Consider the following 20,914-nt stretch of genomic DNA (forward strand, 5'->3'; position numbering starts at 1 on the left):
TTCTAAAAGCAGGGGATATGAGTGTATTTTCTAATCTCGGCACTTGTCACATCGATCGAAATCGGTAGGTTATAAAAAAAACAACGGGGGAAAACCAAGACACAAAAATCAGCATCGACATGGGAGCAGAACTACATTCAGGTTAAAAAACACACTGCAAATTAAAAAATAATAGTAAAAACCGAATTTTTTTGGAAAGGAGAAAATATAGCTTAAATAAGAACCATTCCACGAATAACAGCACAAACAAACCCAATGTTCCAACACTCTGGGGGATGCTGGGGTGGCTTTTTAGGGGGGAAAAAATATATTAAAATTGATTGACATTCTATTTTGTTTATTAGAAAAATAGCACGGCACAAATCATGACAACATCGGTGATTAAATACGGGGGGATGTTTAATTTTTAATTTTTAAGAATTAAAAATTCGCTTATTTAAAATTATGCTTCTTCAGCGTCTGATAAATTGAGCCCTCTTGAGTTTCGGGTATAATTGATGGAGAAGATCCAAATAGTTGGGCGGCCTGTACGGAGCTGGAGCCGAATAGATGCCGCCCGGTTTGCCGTTGAAAACGAACGGTCCCTTGATGTTGATGACGCGCGAATTGGTACGCGGCGGGGATCTCGTCGTGGTCGATAACAAAGTCTCCGATGGGGACTCGGTCGTGATGATCTCCTCGACGACGTTGTTGCCGCCATTACTCGGTCGTCTGGTGGTGGCCACAAAGATGGGCGACTGCTTGAAAAAATCGAACGGGACTGCGTCTTCCTTATGCGGAGTTCGACCCGAGACGAAAGAGGAGGCCGGCAACTTGATGTAGTAGATGGGCGAGTTGGGCATTTGGCTCAATTTCTTACTGGAGGCTAAGATGTTGTCGGCTCTGACCGAAGCGGGCGTTTTGGCCTTGTTACCATAAGGTTTAGCCGCTTGTTGTTCAATTGGTTTGGCTTTGACGTAAACTTTGGTCACGCACGGCTCTGTGGCCGTAGAAGTCGATGGCTCGGTCGTCGTCGTCGTTGTTGATGGCTCAGTCGTTGTTGATGGCTCGGTTGTTGTTGTAGTAGTAGCCGGCTCGGTGGTTGTTGGTGGCTCGGTACTGGGAAATCTCGTCGAGCGTTGAAGATGAGGGTTGATGTTGAGCAAAATGGACGGTCCGTTCGAGGCGGGTCCGTTTCTCGAATAAGAAATGGATCCGGCTGGAAGTTTGACGCGACGAATCGTGCTCTCCTTGACGACCGGAGTTATGGCGGAATGATTCGATTCGATGATGGTGACTGGAATGGACAGACTGCTGCTTTCCTCCTGCTTGGTTGCGATCGGAGTGGGGAAGAAGACGTCTTTCTTTCCGCTGCTCACTTGATTCAATTGTTGCAAAAGCGACGCCATGCTCACGCGTTTGATCGAACTGGCGCTCACGATTTCGGCCGCCCTCGACGAGTCCGTTTCCTGTTCTTTGTTAATTTTGAACGATTTCAAAATGTCCATCGGACGCCAGTGGTCCTTGTTGAACATGCCATTCGTTCGGAAGACTCGCATGTTGCTGAATTGAGCTCGCGACTCGATGCCAGTCGCCAGGCAAACGACCGCCACCGCAAGGAGCAGCCGCAAAGGAATTTGGTAGTCGGCACACCTGTGTCGTTTTTTTCAGAAGACGCGACAAAATATATAAATAATGAAATCGTTTTAATCGGCGGGGGGTTTGACAGCGACTCGAGAAAAAATGGACTTAATCCAAGAAATATTTATCAGTTTAATGAACGCCAAAACCTCCAAGAAAAACAAAAGACTTGGAAAATAATAATCCGCTGGTATATAATTGTCCCGTTAAGTGAGACGAAAAGAACAGGCTGGTGTACTGGCAAGTAGAAGCTATATGTCATAGAGGACCTATTTTGTTTCACAGGGGTCCACTCTCGGCTGCGTGTATTACAAGCGGTTCCCGACCGAGCTGAGTGTCATCCCCGTAGCGTGACAAATGACATACTCTTTGGCTGTGTGCAGTCCGGATCGGAGAATTTCAATGCCTCTAACTTAGTCTGAGAGCTTCAAATGAATTTTTGGTACGCAACAATATTTGCCAAGCTATTTTATTCCCCCCTTTTGTTATTTTCACAGAGAGAAAAAAAGAAAATCAAACAAAAGACGGTATTACCAAAAACAAATTGAATGCCTCTTTTATTTTTCGTGTACCCAGGGAAATCTGCTGTCTGTTCCATAATTTATTATCCCGCTGCTGTTGCTAAAAACTCCGTTAGATCGCTCGAAAAGAAAACTTCCTTTTGGATATATTTTCGGTTAATTGTATAGTATTTGCTGGTGTTGGGTCTTTTTTTTTGCGCGGATAGCGGCACGCGGGACACGAATCACCAACCCGCCCATTTCTGGACTACCATTTAGCATATTTCAACTCCTTTCTGTTTTTAATTCTTTTTTTTTTTCTCTCCTGACTGCTGCAGTTCGTCAAAGACAATGACCACAGGAATAATAAAAGAGAAAGGCGATTTTTCCCTAGTGCCGGGCTATTCAATTAAATGAGCGGTTGAGAGGTCACGCAAACATTCCAGTCCTAAGGGTTGAAAACTCTCTGCACATATCTCGTTGGTTGGCAGACGATATAATTTGGAGACTAGACGTGTCACTTTACGCGGCCAACAATTTGGCAATTTTGTTTTTGTTTTGTTTGTTTTAATCTTTCAACAGTTTCGAGCATTTCAAAGTTACAGGGCGGCGTTGAGCCGAGGCTGCGGTCCCGAGGAGACCACACACTAAAACTATTTTCCAGGGTCTCCGTCTGTCGGGAGAAACCACACTTGGTGTCAATCAACCGGTCGCCAATGATGGGAAACCGACTCGAAAGTAAGCAACAACAACAAACGGAGAAAAAAAGAAGAAGACAAATATTTAAAGTTACTGATTCAGCTCACAGTTCGCACCGTCACCTTGAGAAACCCTACGAGCAGAAAGTGAAAATGGCGCGTTATAAACATCTGTCATCCGCCCTTTTAGCGCAAGTTTAGTGAAGCTAAACTGGAAAAAAGAGAAGAAGAAGAAAAAACCCGTTGCTGGAAAAAGAAAATAAGACATGGGTTTGTTTTGTGATGCAAAAGATTATTTACGGGCTCTCTGCCAGAGACGAACGGGCAGCAGCAGCACCTGCCGTTGGTGTCGGCCTCGAGGCTCCTCCCTTGCCCGGCTACCAGCCGACAACCAAAATCTAGCGAATCATGCAGTTTCTTGCCCTTTAATTCTCCACTAATATTTACTCCTGTCAACTCTGTATCATCAGTACAAGCATCTCTATCGGCTTGATTCGCCTTTTTTTTCTTTCTTGAAGCAAAGCGGCTACCTGAATGCAACGACCGTGAATAGGCGTAATGACTCGGCAAAGAATTGAATGCGTGAATGGATGCATGGACACCAGCCAACTACTATTTACTTGCATGTAAGAAAGCGCCCAGGATCTGGCTGTGAATAACATCTTGGGACATGATTCGCTCTATTATTGTCCCGCAGTTGAAGGCGTATAGTTGTTATTTTCACCTTATTTATAGGAACAGAATCAAAAGGAAAATGACGACGCTAAGCCAACGCTAGAGACCCCGCGTCGCCCAGGATTTATTATTTGCGTACACAATGATAGTTAAGGGTCATTCACATGTTTCTTCTTCTTCTTCTAATTCTAAAATTCTCTCGCAGCCCGAGATCTCTTTTCTTCACTGAAATGTGATCGTAAACGTGAATTGTTTTCATTTCCCGAAGGTAACGAACATTCATTCCGTTTCGTCTTAATGGCCTTGCCCTTCTACGCAGCTGGAAAGAATTTATTTGACGACAGTTAAAGACTTTCGAGTTCAAAATAACTGGCCGAAATGGGAGTTCTCTAGACCTACTGCAGGTGCACCGTAAGCTAAATAATCATTCGAGAATGAGGTAGACCGGCTATCCTGAAGGCGAGAAAAGATACCATTACAAGAGGTCACTTTGAATAGTATCATTTCGACATTTTCTATTGTATGTGTGTATATTACGTTATTAGAACTCTCGGATTTCTCTTTTCCTCTATATTTCCCCCCAAAACCGTTGTACTAATGAGGGATCTTGCGTAGTGCGCACCCGTATCATTTCACGCCTAAATAAATAAATATTAAGTACTGTACCCCCTTATTCGTCAGACTACCAAATGGGCGGGAGGTAGCTCTGGGGGTGTGAGAAAAAGGGGTTTTTTCCCCTTTCCCGAAATCCGTTGCATCCCGGATGACCAGAGAAAATTCAATTTGTAATTACATCAAATATACCTGTCCTACTGTACAAATGTACTTATCCAAGTATGTCTATACAGAGAGAGAGAGGCCATGTTAAAAAATGCGTAACGTTCTCACAGCGCCCTCGCGGGTAAGTGTGTAATATTAAATCGATGTTGAAAGTTGTTTTCGAATAAATAGAGGTCAAAACACAAGTCAAATTACACTTGGGAATGATGATGATCATCATCCGAGTGTCCTATATTTATTTCCCCCCTTCTCGAGCTTAATAATTCATTACATTCTTCGGGTATCGTTTGTCTGTTCGTCTCCAACGGAATGATGGCACGCGGAACTTTTCGAGTCGTGCACGTTCTGGCCGCATTGTGTGATTCTACATACACGAAATGAGCGCTGGAAGATAGTAATGCTAAATACGCATGTACCCGTCGTGTATGGGTCGACCCGAATACATTTAACTTCTCGGATGGATAACGACCTATTCACGAGATTCACAAGAGCGAGAGCGTCAAAATGGAACGGCGTCCAGCAGAATGTCCGGAATGGGAGCAATAGAATCGCGGTGAAAAGGTTATGGAATATTTGGTTTTTCAGCTCCACAAGTCAACCACCTGATTATTGGCCAACCAAAATTGGCGATGCAGATTGTTACGTACTAAAAAGCAAACGAACAAATAATTATTTCGTCGTTCAAAATCGTCGGATTCACTGATTGGAAATCTAGTCAACAATGCAAAGAGTGAATCAGCACAGTTGATTGTTTTCTTTTGTTTTATTCCAAAATGTTTTTTTTTGGGGGGGGGGGTCTTTGACCATTGTCGTTCGACTACAAGGCTAAATCACGTGATAAAAGACAAATACACAAGAGTCTCAACGTGAACATTGTCTTGTTCATCCAATCAACTTTTTCGCCAATTAAGTGCCGATCGTATAGGAAACGTGTCGACATTGCGTTACACCTGAGCAGCAGTCAATCTGTTTGTGGGCGTGAGGGGTGTTGGACCCTGCTTTTATGTTAATGCTCTCCTTTGCACACCTACGCCAAGGCCGCCGCCGTCGCCACCGTGGGAGTGTCCGACTCTCATCGTCTCCGGCCGGTCGTTCAATTTCAACTTTTTTGATCGTGGATGCTGACCCTTAATAGCGTGAGCGTAGACGTGATAATAAAAAGAGATTTGCCCAAGATTTTCTTTGTGATCAAGTCAAGAGTCCCGCTGCGCTAAATCGGACAATGAAAATAACAAGAATTGTGTCGGCACAAGAGCCTCTTTATTCTTTCTCCATGACTCACACCAACAAATGGATGGCCTTGCCCTCAGCTAGCCATGGAACACATGTGTTGGGTATTGTTGATCCTCTCCTGGTAGTCCGGCAGGAGAATTTCTAATTGTTATTTGTCATTTCAAAAAAGAAGAAGAAAGGCATAAGGGAATTCCAACCACAATTGTAGTAAAAAGACCAAACAGAAAATGTAACAAACATTTGTGTTTCTTTTGTCGATCTCAAAGGCGATCGATTCCTGCCCGTCGGTGGAATTCAATTCCATTTCACTCCGGCTGATGCTAATGATGCAGCAAAGTGAGCAAACAAAACACAGAAACAAGGGAGAATTCCAATAGCACGGTCGCTTCACGCCCCAGCGCGCGCTTTTCGTCTTCTCTCATGACGATTTAAAAAAAGCAATTCATCGCAATCGTTGAGCCGTGAAATTCTTTTGAAAAAAAAAAAAGTTAACAGGGGTCAAAAGAAATGAAATTTTCAGAACGGGGTAATCATCGGTGCGTAGTCATAGCGTGAGCGGCTGCGAGTAGACGCCGGGATTACTAGATGGCAGTACGAACCAAACGAACGCGGGACTAGAGGAACGAAAAGACACGGCAGACGGGAGATAATAACGGCGACGCCACACTGCGGTTCGATTGAAAGTTATTTGAAATAAGCTAGTCGTCAATTCGATTTCTATCATTTTATCGTTTTCGGCTGTTGAATTGAGAGGAAAAATAGATTTTGGGAAAGTCGAGTGAAATGTGCGAATAAAACGACGTGGATCGTCCAGGAAAAAATTACAAACGTAAAAGTGGCAGAAATAATATTGCGGGATAACGAATATAGACAACATTCCATGCTCTGCGATGTGCTTCACTGGTGATTCAATCTCGGAGAATGCGAAAAATGGCGCCATAACACTTTTAATATCAATTTTTTTCACCCGTACCCAACAGCCAAAGTTGTTTTTAATAGTAACGTTAGTTACGGGCGGATTGCAGCACTTTGAAAGTAAGATGGGAGAAATGAGGAGGATAAAAACCTCCTTTTTCCACATAAATATAACTTTCAACTTTTTAGTGTATCTTTTTTTTATTGGTTAGGTTGTTGTTGCCTACAAGGTTTGTTTGCTTACACGATGGCACTGATCGAAAAGTCAACGATCCGGGCGGTAATTTGGGGAATCGGTGTGCTATTTTTTTTTCCCCGACTTGAGGCTCCATCAACCCAGCATCTTCGCTCCATTGCTTGCAAAAATGCCACGACTAGATATTAGCCCCCAATGGCAGCCAACGATTTCCCACCGCCAGTGGCCGACTAGCTATAATATCGACCGATTCAACCGATTCAATTAAACTTTAATGCATCGCAGAGGTAGAAAACGACCGAACGAAAGTTTGCGTGGCATTGCAGATAAGAGAAAAGCGGAAAATGAAATCAAATTCCTGGTAAAAAGCGGCTAGACGAGAGAAAATTATCGAAGAAAGAAAGAAAAAAAGTATCAAGGAAGACACGGAACAATTTTTCCGGCAACATTTGCCTGCATTATACTAGTAAATATATGACTTGTTATATCGTTGTAATAATTTCTGGCTAGTACTTGGTGGGCCCAAGTTTGTTTCTGAGGGCTTTTATATTCAAATTTTTCGTTCACCGACCGAGATGAGTCGATAGGTGGGCGCCTTCACGGCCGATTGAATCAACGGCCGACGCATAACTTGGCCAATAACCAGTTTTTTTGACAAACAAAGAGACGAATGAAAGAGACCAGGTGAATTAGTCTCGCTTAATCGCCGTACAAAGAGGATAAATGAATAAAACGAGAGGTAATTACCCGTAGAAATAACTGTGCAGCTCGTTCGTCCGTCTTTTCTTCTTCTTTTCAATAACGAAGAAACGAACGAAAAATACTGTAAAGAACTTTTATGTAGGCCGTCCAGCTTCCGTATTTGGATTCTCTACGTACACTGGGTCAGTGCGTCAAACTCGAAGAAGAACTACTGCCTCAATGGCTTGTTCCAGTTGGGAAGATGGTGGACCGGCCAGAAAAATATGAGTAAAGAGTTACACAAAAAAAATTTTTCTATTTTTTCTTAAAGGACAAGACCATCTTGAGTCGTTGAACGCAACAGATTACAAGGGGAGAGAAGAGATCGTAAAAAAAGAAAGAAAAAAATTTTGTACGAAAAAGGTGAGAAAGCCCAACGATAAAAACGAACCGAAACGAGCGGGAGTTTGGTATTAGTCAGCTGCGTGTGTTTTGCGGGCGGGCTATTGCACAGCACACGCTTCAACAGTTCACGCGGTCAGTCGGACCATCTATACCAAAAGCCTCTTTTTTTTTTTTTCTTTTTAGCGACAGGTGTTCAAACTTAGCCGGTCCGATCCGGCTAATGAAGTTGAACCGAGCGCTTATAGGGAATCACAACGGTTTTTTCGATGATGATTCCGTTTCGGCGATCGTCTTTCTTTCGAAATGAACCCCCCGCCAGATAAGAAGAAAAAAATTGTGTTGAAGCTATTGCACGCAAGATACGGTACATTGGTACACAGAATTATTACTAAGAGGAGGAGGACACTCGGGTCCGATTCTTCGGACCACGGATTGGACTATTGTTCTTTCTCCCATAGAGTGGGGCCTTTGATGAGAGGGTCAAGGCGAACCATCCGACCTCTAACCTTCTCATTTCTTAATGGAAAAGAGAGGCCACTATGCATACGAGATGGACGGATGTCTGAGGCATATATATTCATAATAGTAATAATAACGGTGATGACGGCCAGTCACCCCGGCGACGATACCTATTAATGGTACGCTGTACCATAATACAATCCTGTATGCAGCAAAGCTTTTTTAATTCATTCCCTCCCCTCTTTTATTTTTTTTTTCCATCCAGCGCCACACGCGGGGAGGCACGACCCTTGCCGATGGGAAATACCTGTGCGGAGGGGTATAGTCGCCAGTCATCGGTATCCATCATACGGGAGACGCGCAAGAGTTCAAAGCAACAAGAGAGAGGGTTCAACATTGGGCATTTAAAATGAAGGATCAAACGAGGGGTTTTTGTTTTCTTTAGTCGAATCTGCATCAACGTACGGTATAATCACGCAAGACCCCCTCCCACCTTTGTTTGTTATATCCGTATTGGAGTTGAGAGCGAGTTGACGTGTCGATAAAAGAGTTTGCACTGCACTCGAACGGCCAGTGAACGTGAATCTTCTAGCGGTCATCCAATCAGTCTGTTCTATTACCTGGTAGAGGAGGAAAACGTACGGCGAGCGTGAATACAAGCTGACGGGTTGATTTTAGTGTTGCTAAAAAGTTGTTGCCCTTTTTCTCGGATATCCCTCAAAAGGTCTGAAAGATCTTTTTGGAAATGGTGTGTGTGTGTGTGCTTTGCAGAGTCATCATCCGGCACGCAAGGCTCACACAAGTCTCGCTTGGTCATCACTATAAACTTATGCTGGTCGGTTGTCGTTCGCCGCCGATCTAACCGATCACGATCAAGCCTCATTTTCCCTAGCTATATAACGTGAAAGTACGTATACCGGCGTAGACAAGATGGGAGAAATAAAAATACACACATACCTGCCACTAACCTGTACACACCCCTCGGGACTTTTTTCCCAGACGACTACATACAATTTCATTTCTCTTTTTCGGGTATATCTCTCCCTTCTTCTTCTTCTTCTTCCGATCTTTTGTTTCGTAAGTTTTCCGTGTCATGTCATGTCACAACAAGCGACTCCAACACAGGACGGAGTCAACATGGATCACGTCTAGCCCTTTGTTCCGATACTTTCTTCCATTTCCAGTGAAAAGGAAGAATGTCTTCCGATTCCATTTCTCAATTGTTTCGCTTTTTCACGTCGATTGGGAGCTCACGCTCATTCTCACGTTCGTCTGACAAACTCACGATTGCCCATTTTTTCGTCGCACAAAACGATAGAGCATTACTCACATCGCCCTAAACGAAATCAACCAGAAAATTGCACGACAAAAGTGCAACGGTGTCTATTATAATAACTAACGATTCAGTCTATATGCCGAATGTTTTATGCGTTTTAGTCGACCGGGTGAAACGTGTTGCCAGCGCAGCGGGAGCTGGCACAATGGCGATAATCAAATTGAAGGAAAGAAAAAAAGAAAAAGAAAAAAAAAGACACTGGGCGCACGAGCTGCAAGACGGCACAATCTATAAGGTGACAACGGTGCCGTTTGTGGCGGCCACCACCGTTTACGGTATATCTTTTTTCCCCACAGATTTTCTCATTCTAAAAAAAAAAAAAAAAAAAAATTCACGACGAGAAATGTGCGCTGTTTATCAAAGCGTAAAAACCTGGGACACGGCCTCAACGCATACAGACAAATAACCGTAGACTCGTTTGCGCCGAGGACCGAGTTTTCATTTCGACGGTCCCCAATGTCTCCCCATCGTAAAAACTTTGGGAGAAAAAAAAACAAAATAAAAGAAGCTCGAAGGGAAAGAAAACATACAAGACATCCGAGAAAGTCAATAAATATGTGTAGCTTCTAGGGCGCGGTGGACTGTTTCATTTTTTTTTTCCATGACCATCACGCAGACGGCCGGAAGGGATGGAAGATGGATTGCATTGCCCATATCCCGTGACGAGGGCTCCGATCTGCGTGTCTCTCACACGGTCCACTTCAAACAGAGGAAAAATCAGTGGAACAAGTCAAACATGTAATGCTCATCAACCTGGATTCATCAACCAAAGGCACATTTACAAGAAAAAGAAAAAGAGAAACGAGTCAAATCATGGTCCTCATTCTCTCAATCTTTTTGGTTGGCAATCCAGACAAGGAGGGGGGGGGATATAAAAAGGCCCACCACACATTCAAACACAAATGAAAACAAACGAACTCGGGTAGAGAGTCGGTGGAGGGGGGATATTTAGACAACAAGCTGCTAGAGCCTCTGCACTGACTATCCTGTTTGGTGGGTTCGTTGCATTGTCCGACGTGCTGGGATTCAACTGGAAAAAGGTGCAGAAAGCGATAAAGAATGATGGAGGGGGCCGTCCTTCTTATCCATCAACTCAATATGGGACCCTGTCAACGCATGACTAGTCTGAAAATGGTTTTCCAACTTTTTTCTTTTCTTTTTACTTCGAGTGCCGAAAAACCTGCTATAGATCCGCCGTAACAACACGAGAGGGAAAAGAGTCTCCAACCGGACAATGGCTGAAAAAAGTCCTCAGCCGGACAAACGGCCCGTAAATTAGTTATTGAATGGGATGCAGAGAAAAGAATAGATTTCGCGTATTTCAACCACCAGTAGTCTGCGGCTCCTGAATTAACCACACTCATTCTCTCGGCGATGACGACGAGTGTCGAACGTCAAGAGAGTTTGCCTTCTTCTTTTATTAGGCAAAAGAAATACTACAACTTTGAAGAGTCACGACCTCATTGAAAATAAAATGGACAATCGTATATAAGCAACTCCATCCATTCTCCTTTCAATGTTGATTTCCTTCTTATTTTCCACCGGCTGGATTCCGACGCCACAGGTGTGTGTGTGTGTCAAAGGCACACGTATATACTTTTGAGTTAGTTGCAGCCTTTTGTTGTCTTTTTCTAGCGTGACGGCCGTCGACGAGATATGCAATAAAAAAAGCTGTCTCGAAAGAAAGAAAGAAAAAGGTGAGATATGGAAACGAAAATCGTCGGTTGGCCTTTCCTGGGCGCCCATTGTCGGCCCAGGTGAGTAGTAGGATATGGTCTGATGACGGGTGTCTAAACCTTTCCTCATCACGTCTACCTATTACCCAATTCCATCCATCATCATCGCGCCTCTATCGTCCGGATTCTTCTTCTTCTCATCCGATATCGACAAGCCTTTTGTTTTTCACCGTCCTTCAGTGGATGGGCTGTCCTCCTAACCCACCCACCCACCCCACACTGGGAGCTTGCTACGTCAACGTAGACAATTACGTCTGTAATGACTGCGGCACAGCCGGCGATATATCCACTCTCACAGCGGGCAATAAGGGAGTCGTCGTCATAAAAATACTACTACCGAAAACAGCTACAGCGCCGCTACACAGCCGAGCCGTAATGCTCAAACGAAAAAAACCGGGGGCCTCGTGTATGACCCTCCCGATTCTTTTTTTGATGAACAATTGGGGTTTCAGAAGACGGGGAAGGGAGGGATGACACGTTGCCCTCAAGCGCGTCCGGCACCTCCGGGAAATAGAGAAAAGCAGACAACGACACAAACAGGAGATATGCGTATAGAGCCTACAAAACACCTCAACATGTATACACCGTCAACTGGGCATGTACGTTAAGGAAAAAAAAAACAAAGAAATGAGTTGAGGAGAGATGGAGGGTGAGAGTTAAAAGAAAACAAGAACTCTAGTCCGTGTTTCTCACGCCGGTCTGCCCAGAGTGTACGACGTTGTGCCGTACTACAATGGAGGACTCTTAACGCATTTCTGTACGTATTAACGAGCCTTTTGACGTCAATTTGAAACACAAAATGATCCAATCATGAAAATAAAAGAAATGCGCACAGAAGAACGCGCGCTCGACTCCCGCTCGGAGTAAGTCGGTCGGTCGGCTCCTAGTGCCCAAGTGAATGAAAACCAAGTGCCATATTAATAATTCTTTTCTTTCCTTCTTTCGTGGGGGGGAATTTCGGTGATTTCGGTGGGTGCCGCTTCCCGCATGACCGCTAATGCTCGTCTAACGACGTTTCCTCCAAACGGAATTTTATTTTTATTGAACTGCGCGTTTCTTTCTTTCATTCGACGAGAGTTGCATAGAATATCGATGGAGGGCCGCCGCCGCCCCCGTGCAGCCCATCTCATCATCACGTTATTCGACAAAACGAAAATGTTCACTGCCTAACTGTAAAACCCGAAAAAAAGGGAAATAAATAATAAAAGAACAAGAAAACAAAGCGAGGACAAGCCTTTTCTATCCTCCCTGCATAGATCCTTTATACATATGTAAACCAGGGAATGGGTATACGTGGGTTTAATGGAGGAACGCGTAGTAGCTCCCGTCATTGACCGAAATAGAACCGTCGTACCTAATGGCCCGTCAATCAATAGGCAATCGATAAAACAAAGCCAAAAACAATCAAGAATGGCAACTATTTGCTTTTCCTTCCATTTCCCACTAGGAATTTACTACTGAATTGGCAACACTAAAATCCCACTGCATTATACCCACCGCGCTATACCCACTGTACCTGTAGAATGCTATACTATATAACTACTACATCTGATACGGTGGTTAACGAACCGCAAAGGGCCGGGAAATATTTTTTGATGAAATCAGAGCGGCAACTTTTCTCTCTCTCTCTCTCTCTCTCTCTGCCACTCTTTTCACTCCCGAATATCTACTGACGTTGGGGTTTGTGTTTGTTTTCCGATTTGTTGTTTGCGACCCACATTGAATGGCGGAGCAGTCGAGTGCAACCTACTAGCAATGATGAATGATAACCGAGAAATAAAAGAGAGGTGGGTTCAAAATCAGAATAAGCCAAAGAGACTGTGACAAGTTCAGCGACGCGCCAATATAACAAATTTAAAAAAAAAAAGGAAAGAAAAACGAACACTATGTGACGTCACGTATACCCACTCATTACACCACCTACACCCATTTTTGCTGAACATTGTTTTTCGTTTAAAAAAAAGAAAGAACTCTATAGAAATGAGAAATGTTCTTGAAGTTCTATCAGTTGCCCTGGCAAGGCTACATGGCATGTGAATGGCAGGTATAGGTAGACGAACAGCGAAGCAGCAGACTGTTGTCGAATTTACCGAGCGTGACGATCGACACAGTGAGAGAAGGGAGCCAAAGAAGGGGGTAAAAAAAGCTCGTCTTGATGGATAATCTAACGGAAAATTCTCGAGTTATGTCACAACAAATCCGGGGCGTCTGTAATGACAATTATTTGAGAGCAAACGACCAGGGCCAACAGACCTCAAAAAGAATTTTAAATATGTCATGCCGGCAAGGACGGCAATATCCTTTTTTCTGGTCAACGAAAATTCATTTATTTCTATTTGAAGGAAATTAACGAAGCGACTGTCCAACCACTCGCTATCAGATCTTTTTTCACACTATTTGATTTGAATCTCGACCTGTCTTAATCAAAAATTATTCGACTCGCTTTCCCATCATCTTCTCCCGTCACTTGAAGAAGAGATATAGCGGCTCCAAATCGTTGAAAATACCGGCTACTGTAACACTAAACTGGTTTTTTCTGAGCTTTCATCAATCCATCACAGCCCGTCACACAAATATGACGCACTGAGAAAATTCAGCAATTCTTTGACGTGGCGCAAAATGCGGAGTAAAATAAATGGGAATCGTACCTGTTTTGGGTCATGGTGAATTGCTGAGCGCGAACGGTCGTTTCCTTTAAATGGTGCGATCAGGCGCAGGTTGATAAACTCGACGAATCGGTAGAGTGGGTCTGGTCAATCAACAAAAACAAACGGGCACTTGACTCTCTTTCTCGGCGATTTGATGACGGGAAGATAAATTAATGGGAGGCGGATGGGGACACCAAATGACAAGTGAAACAAATGGCTAATCCCGGATTTTCTTGGAATCTGATCAAAAATATCTAATGCGAATCTTTTTGTTTTTTTCTTCTGAACTCTGTTTGCTGATGTAAACCGAGCGAAGAAAGTCAACGAGTACTTTTGGAGTGGGGGGGTTCCGCAAGAGAGGTGAAAACGGGAGGGAAATGAGATAGAGCAGAAGAAGGAGAATACGGGTGTTGTGGGCCGCGCGGCCGGGAGAAGACTGAACGTTCGGTTTCTCCCAGTCGAGGGTTTTTATATCAGTCGGACAGACCGCCTATATTTTTCTCGGTGCTTATTTCTACCGTAGGTATGTTTTTATCTTTTCTTTTTTCTATGTAATCCCTCCTTCGGTTTTCACAGTTGCTATTTCTAGTGGGGGGGGGGGGGGGAGCAAGCGAGAAACACGACAAGAAGAAATATCAACTTATGAAAATGAGAGAGACCGGGGCAGGTGAGACGAGCGAGTGGGACCGAGTCGGCCCAGTGGCAGCAGCAAACCTTTTAGCCGGCCACTAGTCACATTTACAGTCTGGCAAGAAACAAATGCTATTTAAAGCTTTGGTGATCTTTACAGCTTCACTGTTGATTGCATCGTTACGTCTCGATGACAAAAAGTTACACACAGAAAAAAAAAGTACACGGCGACGTTACTTGGGAACGAGGAAATTCAATCTTTTAATGCCCTGGAGGATAGGCAACGACTTGCTGGGGAGTCTTCTTAATTGAATAGCCATACAAACCACTCTGCATTCAAAACGAATCAAAGCGTCACAGCCAAACAAAAAAAGGGAAATGTCAATAAACACCACGACACTAAACGATCCGGCTCCTTATTTCGTCACGATAGTTTAAATGAACGCAAATAACACTTAAAGGTACTTTGATCCCCGAAAAAATTTTCGCTGAATAATCTATTATAATGTCAACCATTGAACAGGTCCAGTTTCCCCCCCCCCATTAGACCAATCATGTTATTACGTACTACCTAAAATGAAGTCGTCAAATAATCAAGTAAATGTACGCGTCCAGATGTTAAGAAATTGTTTTAAAAAAACAATCCAGTTTGAGAGTTTTTAAAAAATGAAAGAAGACAATCGAGAATAGTGGAATATCCACGACTCGTTTCCCGAATGGTCACGCGGAGACAATCATCACACACAGCCTTAGCCTCTCTGTTGTGTCTGACCCCTCGTTCTCCACTCCATCCAAGAGTCGTACCGTGGAAATCGCTTGTCACTGGAGGACTCTCTGTTCTTCTACAAGAACGAAAACCAACAATAAAAGCAGCATCGGTTAGAACCGCTATTTTCAGAGAGGAGGTGAAGAGAACGATAATTAATATCACTGTATCTTCCTTGTTATTCGAGTATTTTTCTTTAAAAAAAAACGTGAAGTATCATCCAGAAAACTACGGGAATAAAAGCGTATCAATGACCGTGGTAATTATGCTATTTCCAGCAAATGAATTCAACAAAACGAGAGAGACTTCAACAGCATATGAAAATAAACATAAGATGGACGAGAGATGCTATTGTCGCACGTTTCTTTTTCTCTCTCTTTTCTAACGAGCTTGCGTGATTGAACCGAGAAAAGAGATACCGTTGGCTGATGTCATCATTTCGTTTCGTTCGGCACGGCTTCTCAGCAGGTTTGACGTCCGTGAATGATTGACAATAATTTGTAAGGAGGCGGTAATTTCAATTTTCTTAATTTCTACTCTCAAATGTGGAATCGAACCACGCACAGCCATTCGTCATATTCTCTTGATTCGGCGAAATGAAAAAAGAGAAACAATGGCAAGGACGCGGCCCGTTACAAATGAATGCCAATCAAGTATCGTGCAAAGTTTTGACAGTACCCAGAGAACTCGTTTCCATCGAATTTTTTTGTAGGTTATTGTTATTCTCACCAAATAATGTTGCTCGACGCGTTCTCAAATTATTCAAGAATTCCCGGAATGAAAAGAAAACCTCGTTATCCTTTTTTCTGCGGCGAGACCGTAAAACAAATAACGCATAAATTGCTGGGATATTTAACTCGACCATTGGCTCAATTCTGTCTTGAGTGTGTGTTGTTTTTCTTTCCCTCTCTCTCATCATTGCGAAAAATTTCAAGCTGATTATGTTCTTAAATAGAAAAGAGATGATTTTCTTTTCCATTATTGGACTCACAAATTTGATGCGTAATGTACGGCGAACGGGCTGGTCATTAGTCAACGCTTTTACACAAGCTGTGACCAATGCGAGACCCGTTACTTTTCAAAAAGGGACTTGGTCCTACCTTAATGTCAGTTACGGCTGGGAGTACCTACGACAACAACAACGACTCTTTATTGTCCACCCCCGGCCAGCACTCAATTTGAAAGCAACAAAAAAGATTTTGAAATTTCTGGAAGCGCTCAATTTTCTGCCTTTTCGTATCAATTTCCCCCGAGTCTTTTCTTCCCTTAATTTCAAAAGAGCAAAATAACAAATGGGAGAGAAAGAGACAACCGCAATAAAGGTAAGAAGAAAAATGTGTAGGAACGGTCTTGATGGAGCTCATTGATCAGTTCACGGATATCGGGGGTGGCTGGATTATGTAAGCATCAGCCTCGATTTCACGGCGAGTTAAAATCGTTCGACCGGTCCTTTTTACAGCGAATGTTTCTCGTTTTGTCTCATTATCAATTCAAAAACTTGATCAAGCGAATCAATATCGTTCACGGTGGCTAACAACTATACGTCTCAAAAGTGGGTCACGATGGATTCTCTTCGCCTTGTTTCCTATACACATCCAGCTCTCTCTCTCTCTCTCTGTTTGGGTCTTCGACAAAAACGCGCACACATCATACACGGAAACGGTGGGCCTACATAAGTCCATTAACAACGTATAATGGAAGCAATGAAATAAAGTTTATCGAATTGTCCTTAAAACCAAGTGAAGCCTTTTCACTGCAAGAAAGTTAATGATGTCTGGGGAAATAATAAAGAACTCCTCATCGGAATAAAATATTAGGGCGGTCGATAAACTGAAAAAAATAAAATGAAATAAAATAAAATGGGAAAACAGGAACAAACACCTCAACATATTCGGCAACTTCTTTATTGTCTCCTTTGATGAGGGTTCCTATTTTTTTATTTTATGCTTGGAGAGAAAGTTGCTTCCGTCAATGACATTCCGTCACCGCCTTCCCCCCTTCCTTTTCTCCGGCTCCAACCACCAACGTACCCATCGGGCCAGGAAATGTCTGTTTTTGTTGTAGTTGTTTTTGTTATTGTTACTACTGTCATCGTCGTAATTCTAGCTCAGTTCCAAAGTGACCTTAATACCGGGTGTATATACACTCCAGACATCCCGATGGCATCACGTCGCCTCTGCCAAGGATCATTATTCCCATTCATCACTAACTCATTGTGCATTTTCGCTAACGGATCCAATTCATAGCGAGATATTATGTTGTTTATTTTTTACCACCGCCAGTCTATAAATAAAGAATCGTACCTATATAATTTTTGTTGAACCAAAATAAACTCTCTGTTAAATGTGTTCCTAACTTTTGTGGTTTTACCAAACTTTTCCACTCCGGGAGTATCCACATCCCGTCTCATCTTCTTCCGCATCCCTCAAGGCGACTTTTCTTTAAATCGTTTCTAATTTTTCCCTTAAAATGCATTTCCCAGGACTGTTGGAAGAAGAATAAGAAAGAAGGAAAAGACACCCGACATCTTTCAACACCCTCTTTCCCTACTTCTCCAACCTGCGTGCGTATGGATGATGAGGCCACACACAGGTGGTTAACTGGTTATTACCATTAATCTATTCATCGGATGTCAGGGGGTGTGTGAGAGAGTGTTTATTTTTCTACCCTTCGTACGCCCTTCATGTGATAGGTTCGATTCTTCTTAGCTCAAAACGATTGCACCGTTAGTTCGGCTGGGGAGATCTTTCGTTGCCCCGGCAACCAAGGGAGGACTCAAGCCGAGACGATGATAGGTACTAACAAATGGACAGATTGTTGATATTGATGGCCGGCGTTCGTCAAAGAGGACACGGATAGCACATGGGAAGAAGTAAGGTAACGTCATCAATCAAGTTTCCCAAATGCACTGGGATCCACTAGACACAATATACCTTTAGGTCGAGTGACCGCAGACGATACGTGAGCCTACCATCTTTCTGTAATATATACGATACACATCTATATTCATATTTATGTCTTATGAAATGTGTACTCGATTATGGTCTGATGTGCATTCGGGGGAAACCGTCTGCTGGTGGTGAATCATGAAACCCAGAAAGAATGGAAATGAAAAGAAAGGATGATGATGAAGAAAAACTAAAGAATGGAAGGGGTGTTGTGCAATTAGGTACGTTTCACAATGCGAGTGAGAGGCATGTGAGAATTCTCAAACACCTGAAATGACTCTGATGCACGAACGCACGCTCATACAGCTCAAAAGAAAAAGGGCTGAACCGGCATCACCTCGAAAAATTATTAAAAATATGAGAAATTTGTGCCGAAATTTCTTTTCTTTGGTGAGACATTCAAGATTTTCAAAATAAAAAAGATGCCTAATAGAGTGGAGAGAAAAAAAAGGCACTGATTGCCAAAGATGCAGTGAAGCGACATGTTCGTCATTGATTGTCCGTTGGAGAAAAAAGAATGGCCGACGATAACAAACGAGTCGGACACCAAGGATTGGCGCCAAAAACATACGGTTAACTGCAATTCGAGTTAAGAGTCTCAGCATGAAAAATTGGGCACTTACTACTTGATTGCAGGTTGCAGGAAACAGCCCCGGCATCTAATCTGCGTCGAGAAGAAACGCCACGTCCTACGGCTCATGCTGACCAACAGTCGTAACGAATGGCCGACTTCTTTTTTTCTCTCTTCTTGTACTCGAATATCATGTGAATCACGTATTACAGAAATAGGCGTCCGCTTAACAGACACGAAAGGAATCGTGGAGCCTGAAACCGCACACGAATCACGACTGATAGCCATAAATGTCACATTGTTTTGCAACGTTGCAATGTTCTTTTTTTCTTCTTGTTGCCCATTCGCTTAATCAGATGGCTGTTAAATCACTAAACCGAGACCAAATCAGCTTCCCAAATCATAAAATGTATCCGCTAAGTTAGCTCAGCAATTGACCATTGCGCTGCTTTAGTGAAGAGAAAAACCAATAACAATAAACGTTTTCTCATCAGAGAAACGTGGTACTTTACCATGAAGTTGGAATAATGATTCGGTTTGGTAACTCACTGATACGTGTTCTTCCTGACACAATGCCCGACACTTTTGACTTGATAAGGACATTGAACGGCATTCACCGTCGAGAAAACATTACGTCCTCTTTGACCTTATTCCTTGCCAAATGTAATTATGCAAAGAATGGATAGTCTGCATATAAATTCTTCGAATTTGCATTACTAGTGCATTAACGGAGATTTCCCTCTATTCGCATTCGCTGGAATAGCCTTTTTTTTATGAAGAACATCATTAAAAACAAAGAATTTCAGAAAGAAAGGTCGTTGATAAAGATTCATCATGACGTTTTAATACCATCGTCTACATGACACAGTTTCGCTTTGGCTACAACTAACATCACGAAGATAAAGTCGGCTGGATTCCATCACCATACAAGAACAAAAGAAGTAATTAAGATAGTCTATTGTTCTCTTATTTTGATTTGATTCTATTTCGCCAGTGTATTCTCTTTTTGAAATAGAATGCATTGAGAGCGGAAGCCGGATCCATTACCCAATAAAAAGAAAAAGAGGTTCCGAGAAAACTACCTGCCGTCCATCCGAGAATCTAGATCACTCTTCGGCGCGGTTGTCAGCGTCTTTGTGTATAGGACCCCTGGGCCGCACTAACGATGGAAGGATTATTATTTTTTGGCGAAGAGGCGAAGGAGATTATAGTGGCGGTGGCAGTGCCGGTCTGATGAATACAAAACCACGGCGACTTTTGGTGCTGAACAGCATGGGCTACTCAAAGAATGCCGACTAAGCCGACGGTCCACAATTGTCATCAGTTCAATCAAATTGTGATTCGCTTTGGCCACTTGCTTGCTTTGATTTTAAAAAGGGCTACGAGACTTTGTCGACGTTGGATTATATTTATTAGCGTCTACATGGTTTATGATTCGAGTCATAAATTTTGGACAACAAAAGCAACTAAATGGCAATTTGCCAAAAAACAACTGGCTGATAGAAACGTCTCCATGGAAGGCAGGAAATATCCTTCCCGCGGCGTTTTTGTAGTTATGACGATCCATTCAATAAAATATGGTTTCCGAACGCTGGCATTGGAATTCGTGAACCGATAATTGAATAGACCTTGAAATGTTAAATAAATAAAATATGTTTCTCTGGTTTATTCTTGAATTGATTTCTTTTAACCATTTCTTTTAAAGCTTTTTCAAATAAGGAATACTTTGGCACAAGAATCTTTTTTTTTTCCTGGGTGGGACCAGTTGTACACTTTGTCTAATCTTTATAATTATTTTGGCGTGTTTATCACGCACCAATTCACTCGACTTGATTTCTCTTAGCATCACTGAAATATGTTTTTGTTTTGCTTTCTTATCTATTATATATGTGGCGCCTTTTAGGACATTGAGGCAGTGAAACGAGAAATTTTCGTCAGGATATCAGCAGCGACCACTTCTTGGGAAGAAAAAAAAGGAACAAACTTCGCAACTCACGACGGTCTCTCCAGCGTGAGTCTGGCTAAGGGAGGAAATGGTTAACATGAAGTCGAGTCATCGACTTGATTAATAATTGGGCTAGTGCGTCATGGTAACAGAAGATGATGCAACTAAGAAA

General features: G+C 42.8%; 1 protein-coding gene across 4 annotated transcripts; it reads right to left on the minus strand.

Annotated features, from left to right (window-relative positions):
- Window positions 1–439: 439 nt before the first annotated feature.
- LOC124312671 (mucin-2-like) lies at window positions 440–19,067 on the minus strand. 4 transcript variants are annotated; one of them, XM_046777159.1, is made up of 3 exons: window positions 18,850–19,067; window positions 13,883–13,983; window positions 440–1,632 (listed from the first exon to the last, which is right to left on the minus strand). In XM_046777159.1, exons 2-3 carry the CDS (start codon window positions 13,894–13,896, stop codon window positions 453–455), a joined length of 1,194 nt encoding a protein of 397 aa, XP_046633115.1. In that variant the 5' UTR covers window positions 13,897–13,983; window positions 18,850–19,067; the 3' UTR covers window positions 440–452. The 4 variants fall into 4 exon arrangements, with proteins under 4 accessions (XP_046633115.1, XP_046633114.1, XP_046633113.1 ...); XM_046777158.1 differs by having other exon boundaries at window positions 13,883–14,122; XM_046777157.1 differs by lacking the exon at window positions 18,850–19,067 and adding an exon at window positions 14,214–14,306 and having other exon boundaries at window positions 13,883–14,122.
- Window positions 19,068–20,914: the final 1,847 nt, after the last annotated feature.

The sequence above is a fragment of the Daphnia pulicaria genome, chromosome 8, assembly GCF_021234035.1.
Source record: "Daphnia pulicaria isolate SC F1-1A chromosome 8, SC_F0-13Bv2, whole genome shotgun sequence".
Lineage (NCBI taxonomy): Eukaryota > Metazoa > Arthropoda > Branchiopoda > Diplostraca > Daphniidae > Daphnia > Daphnia pulicaria.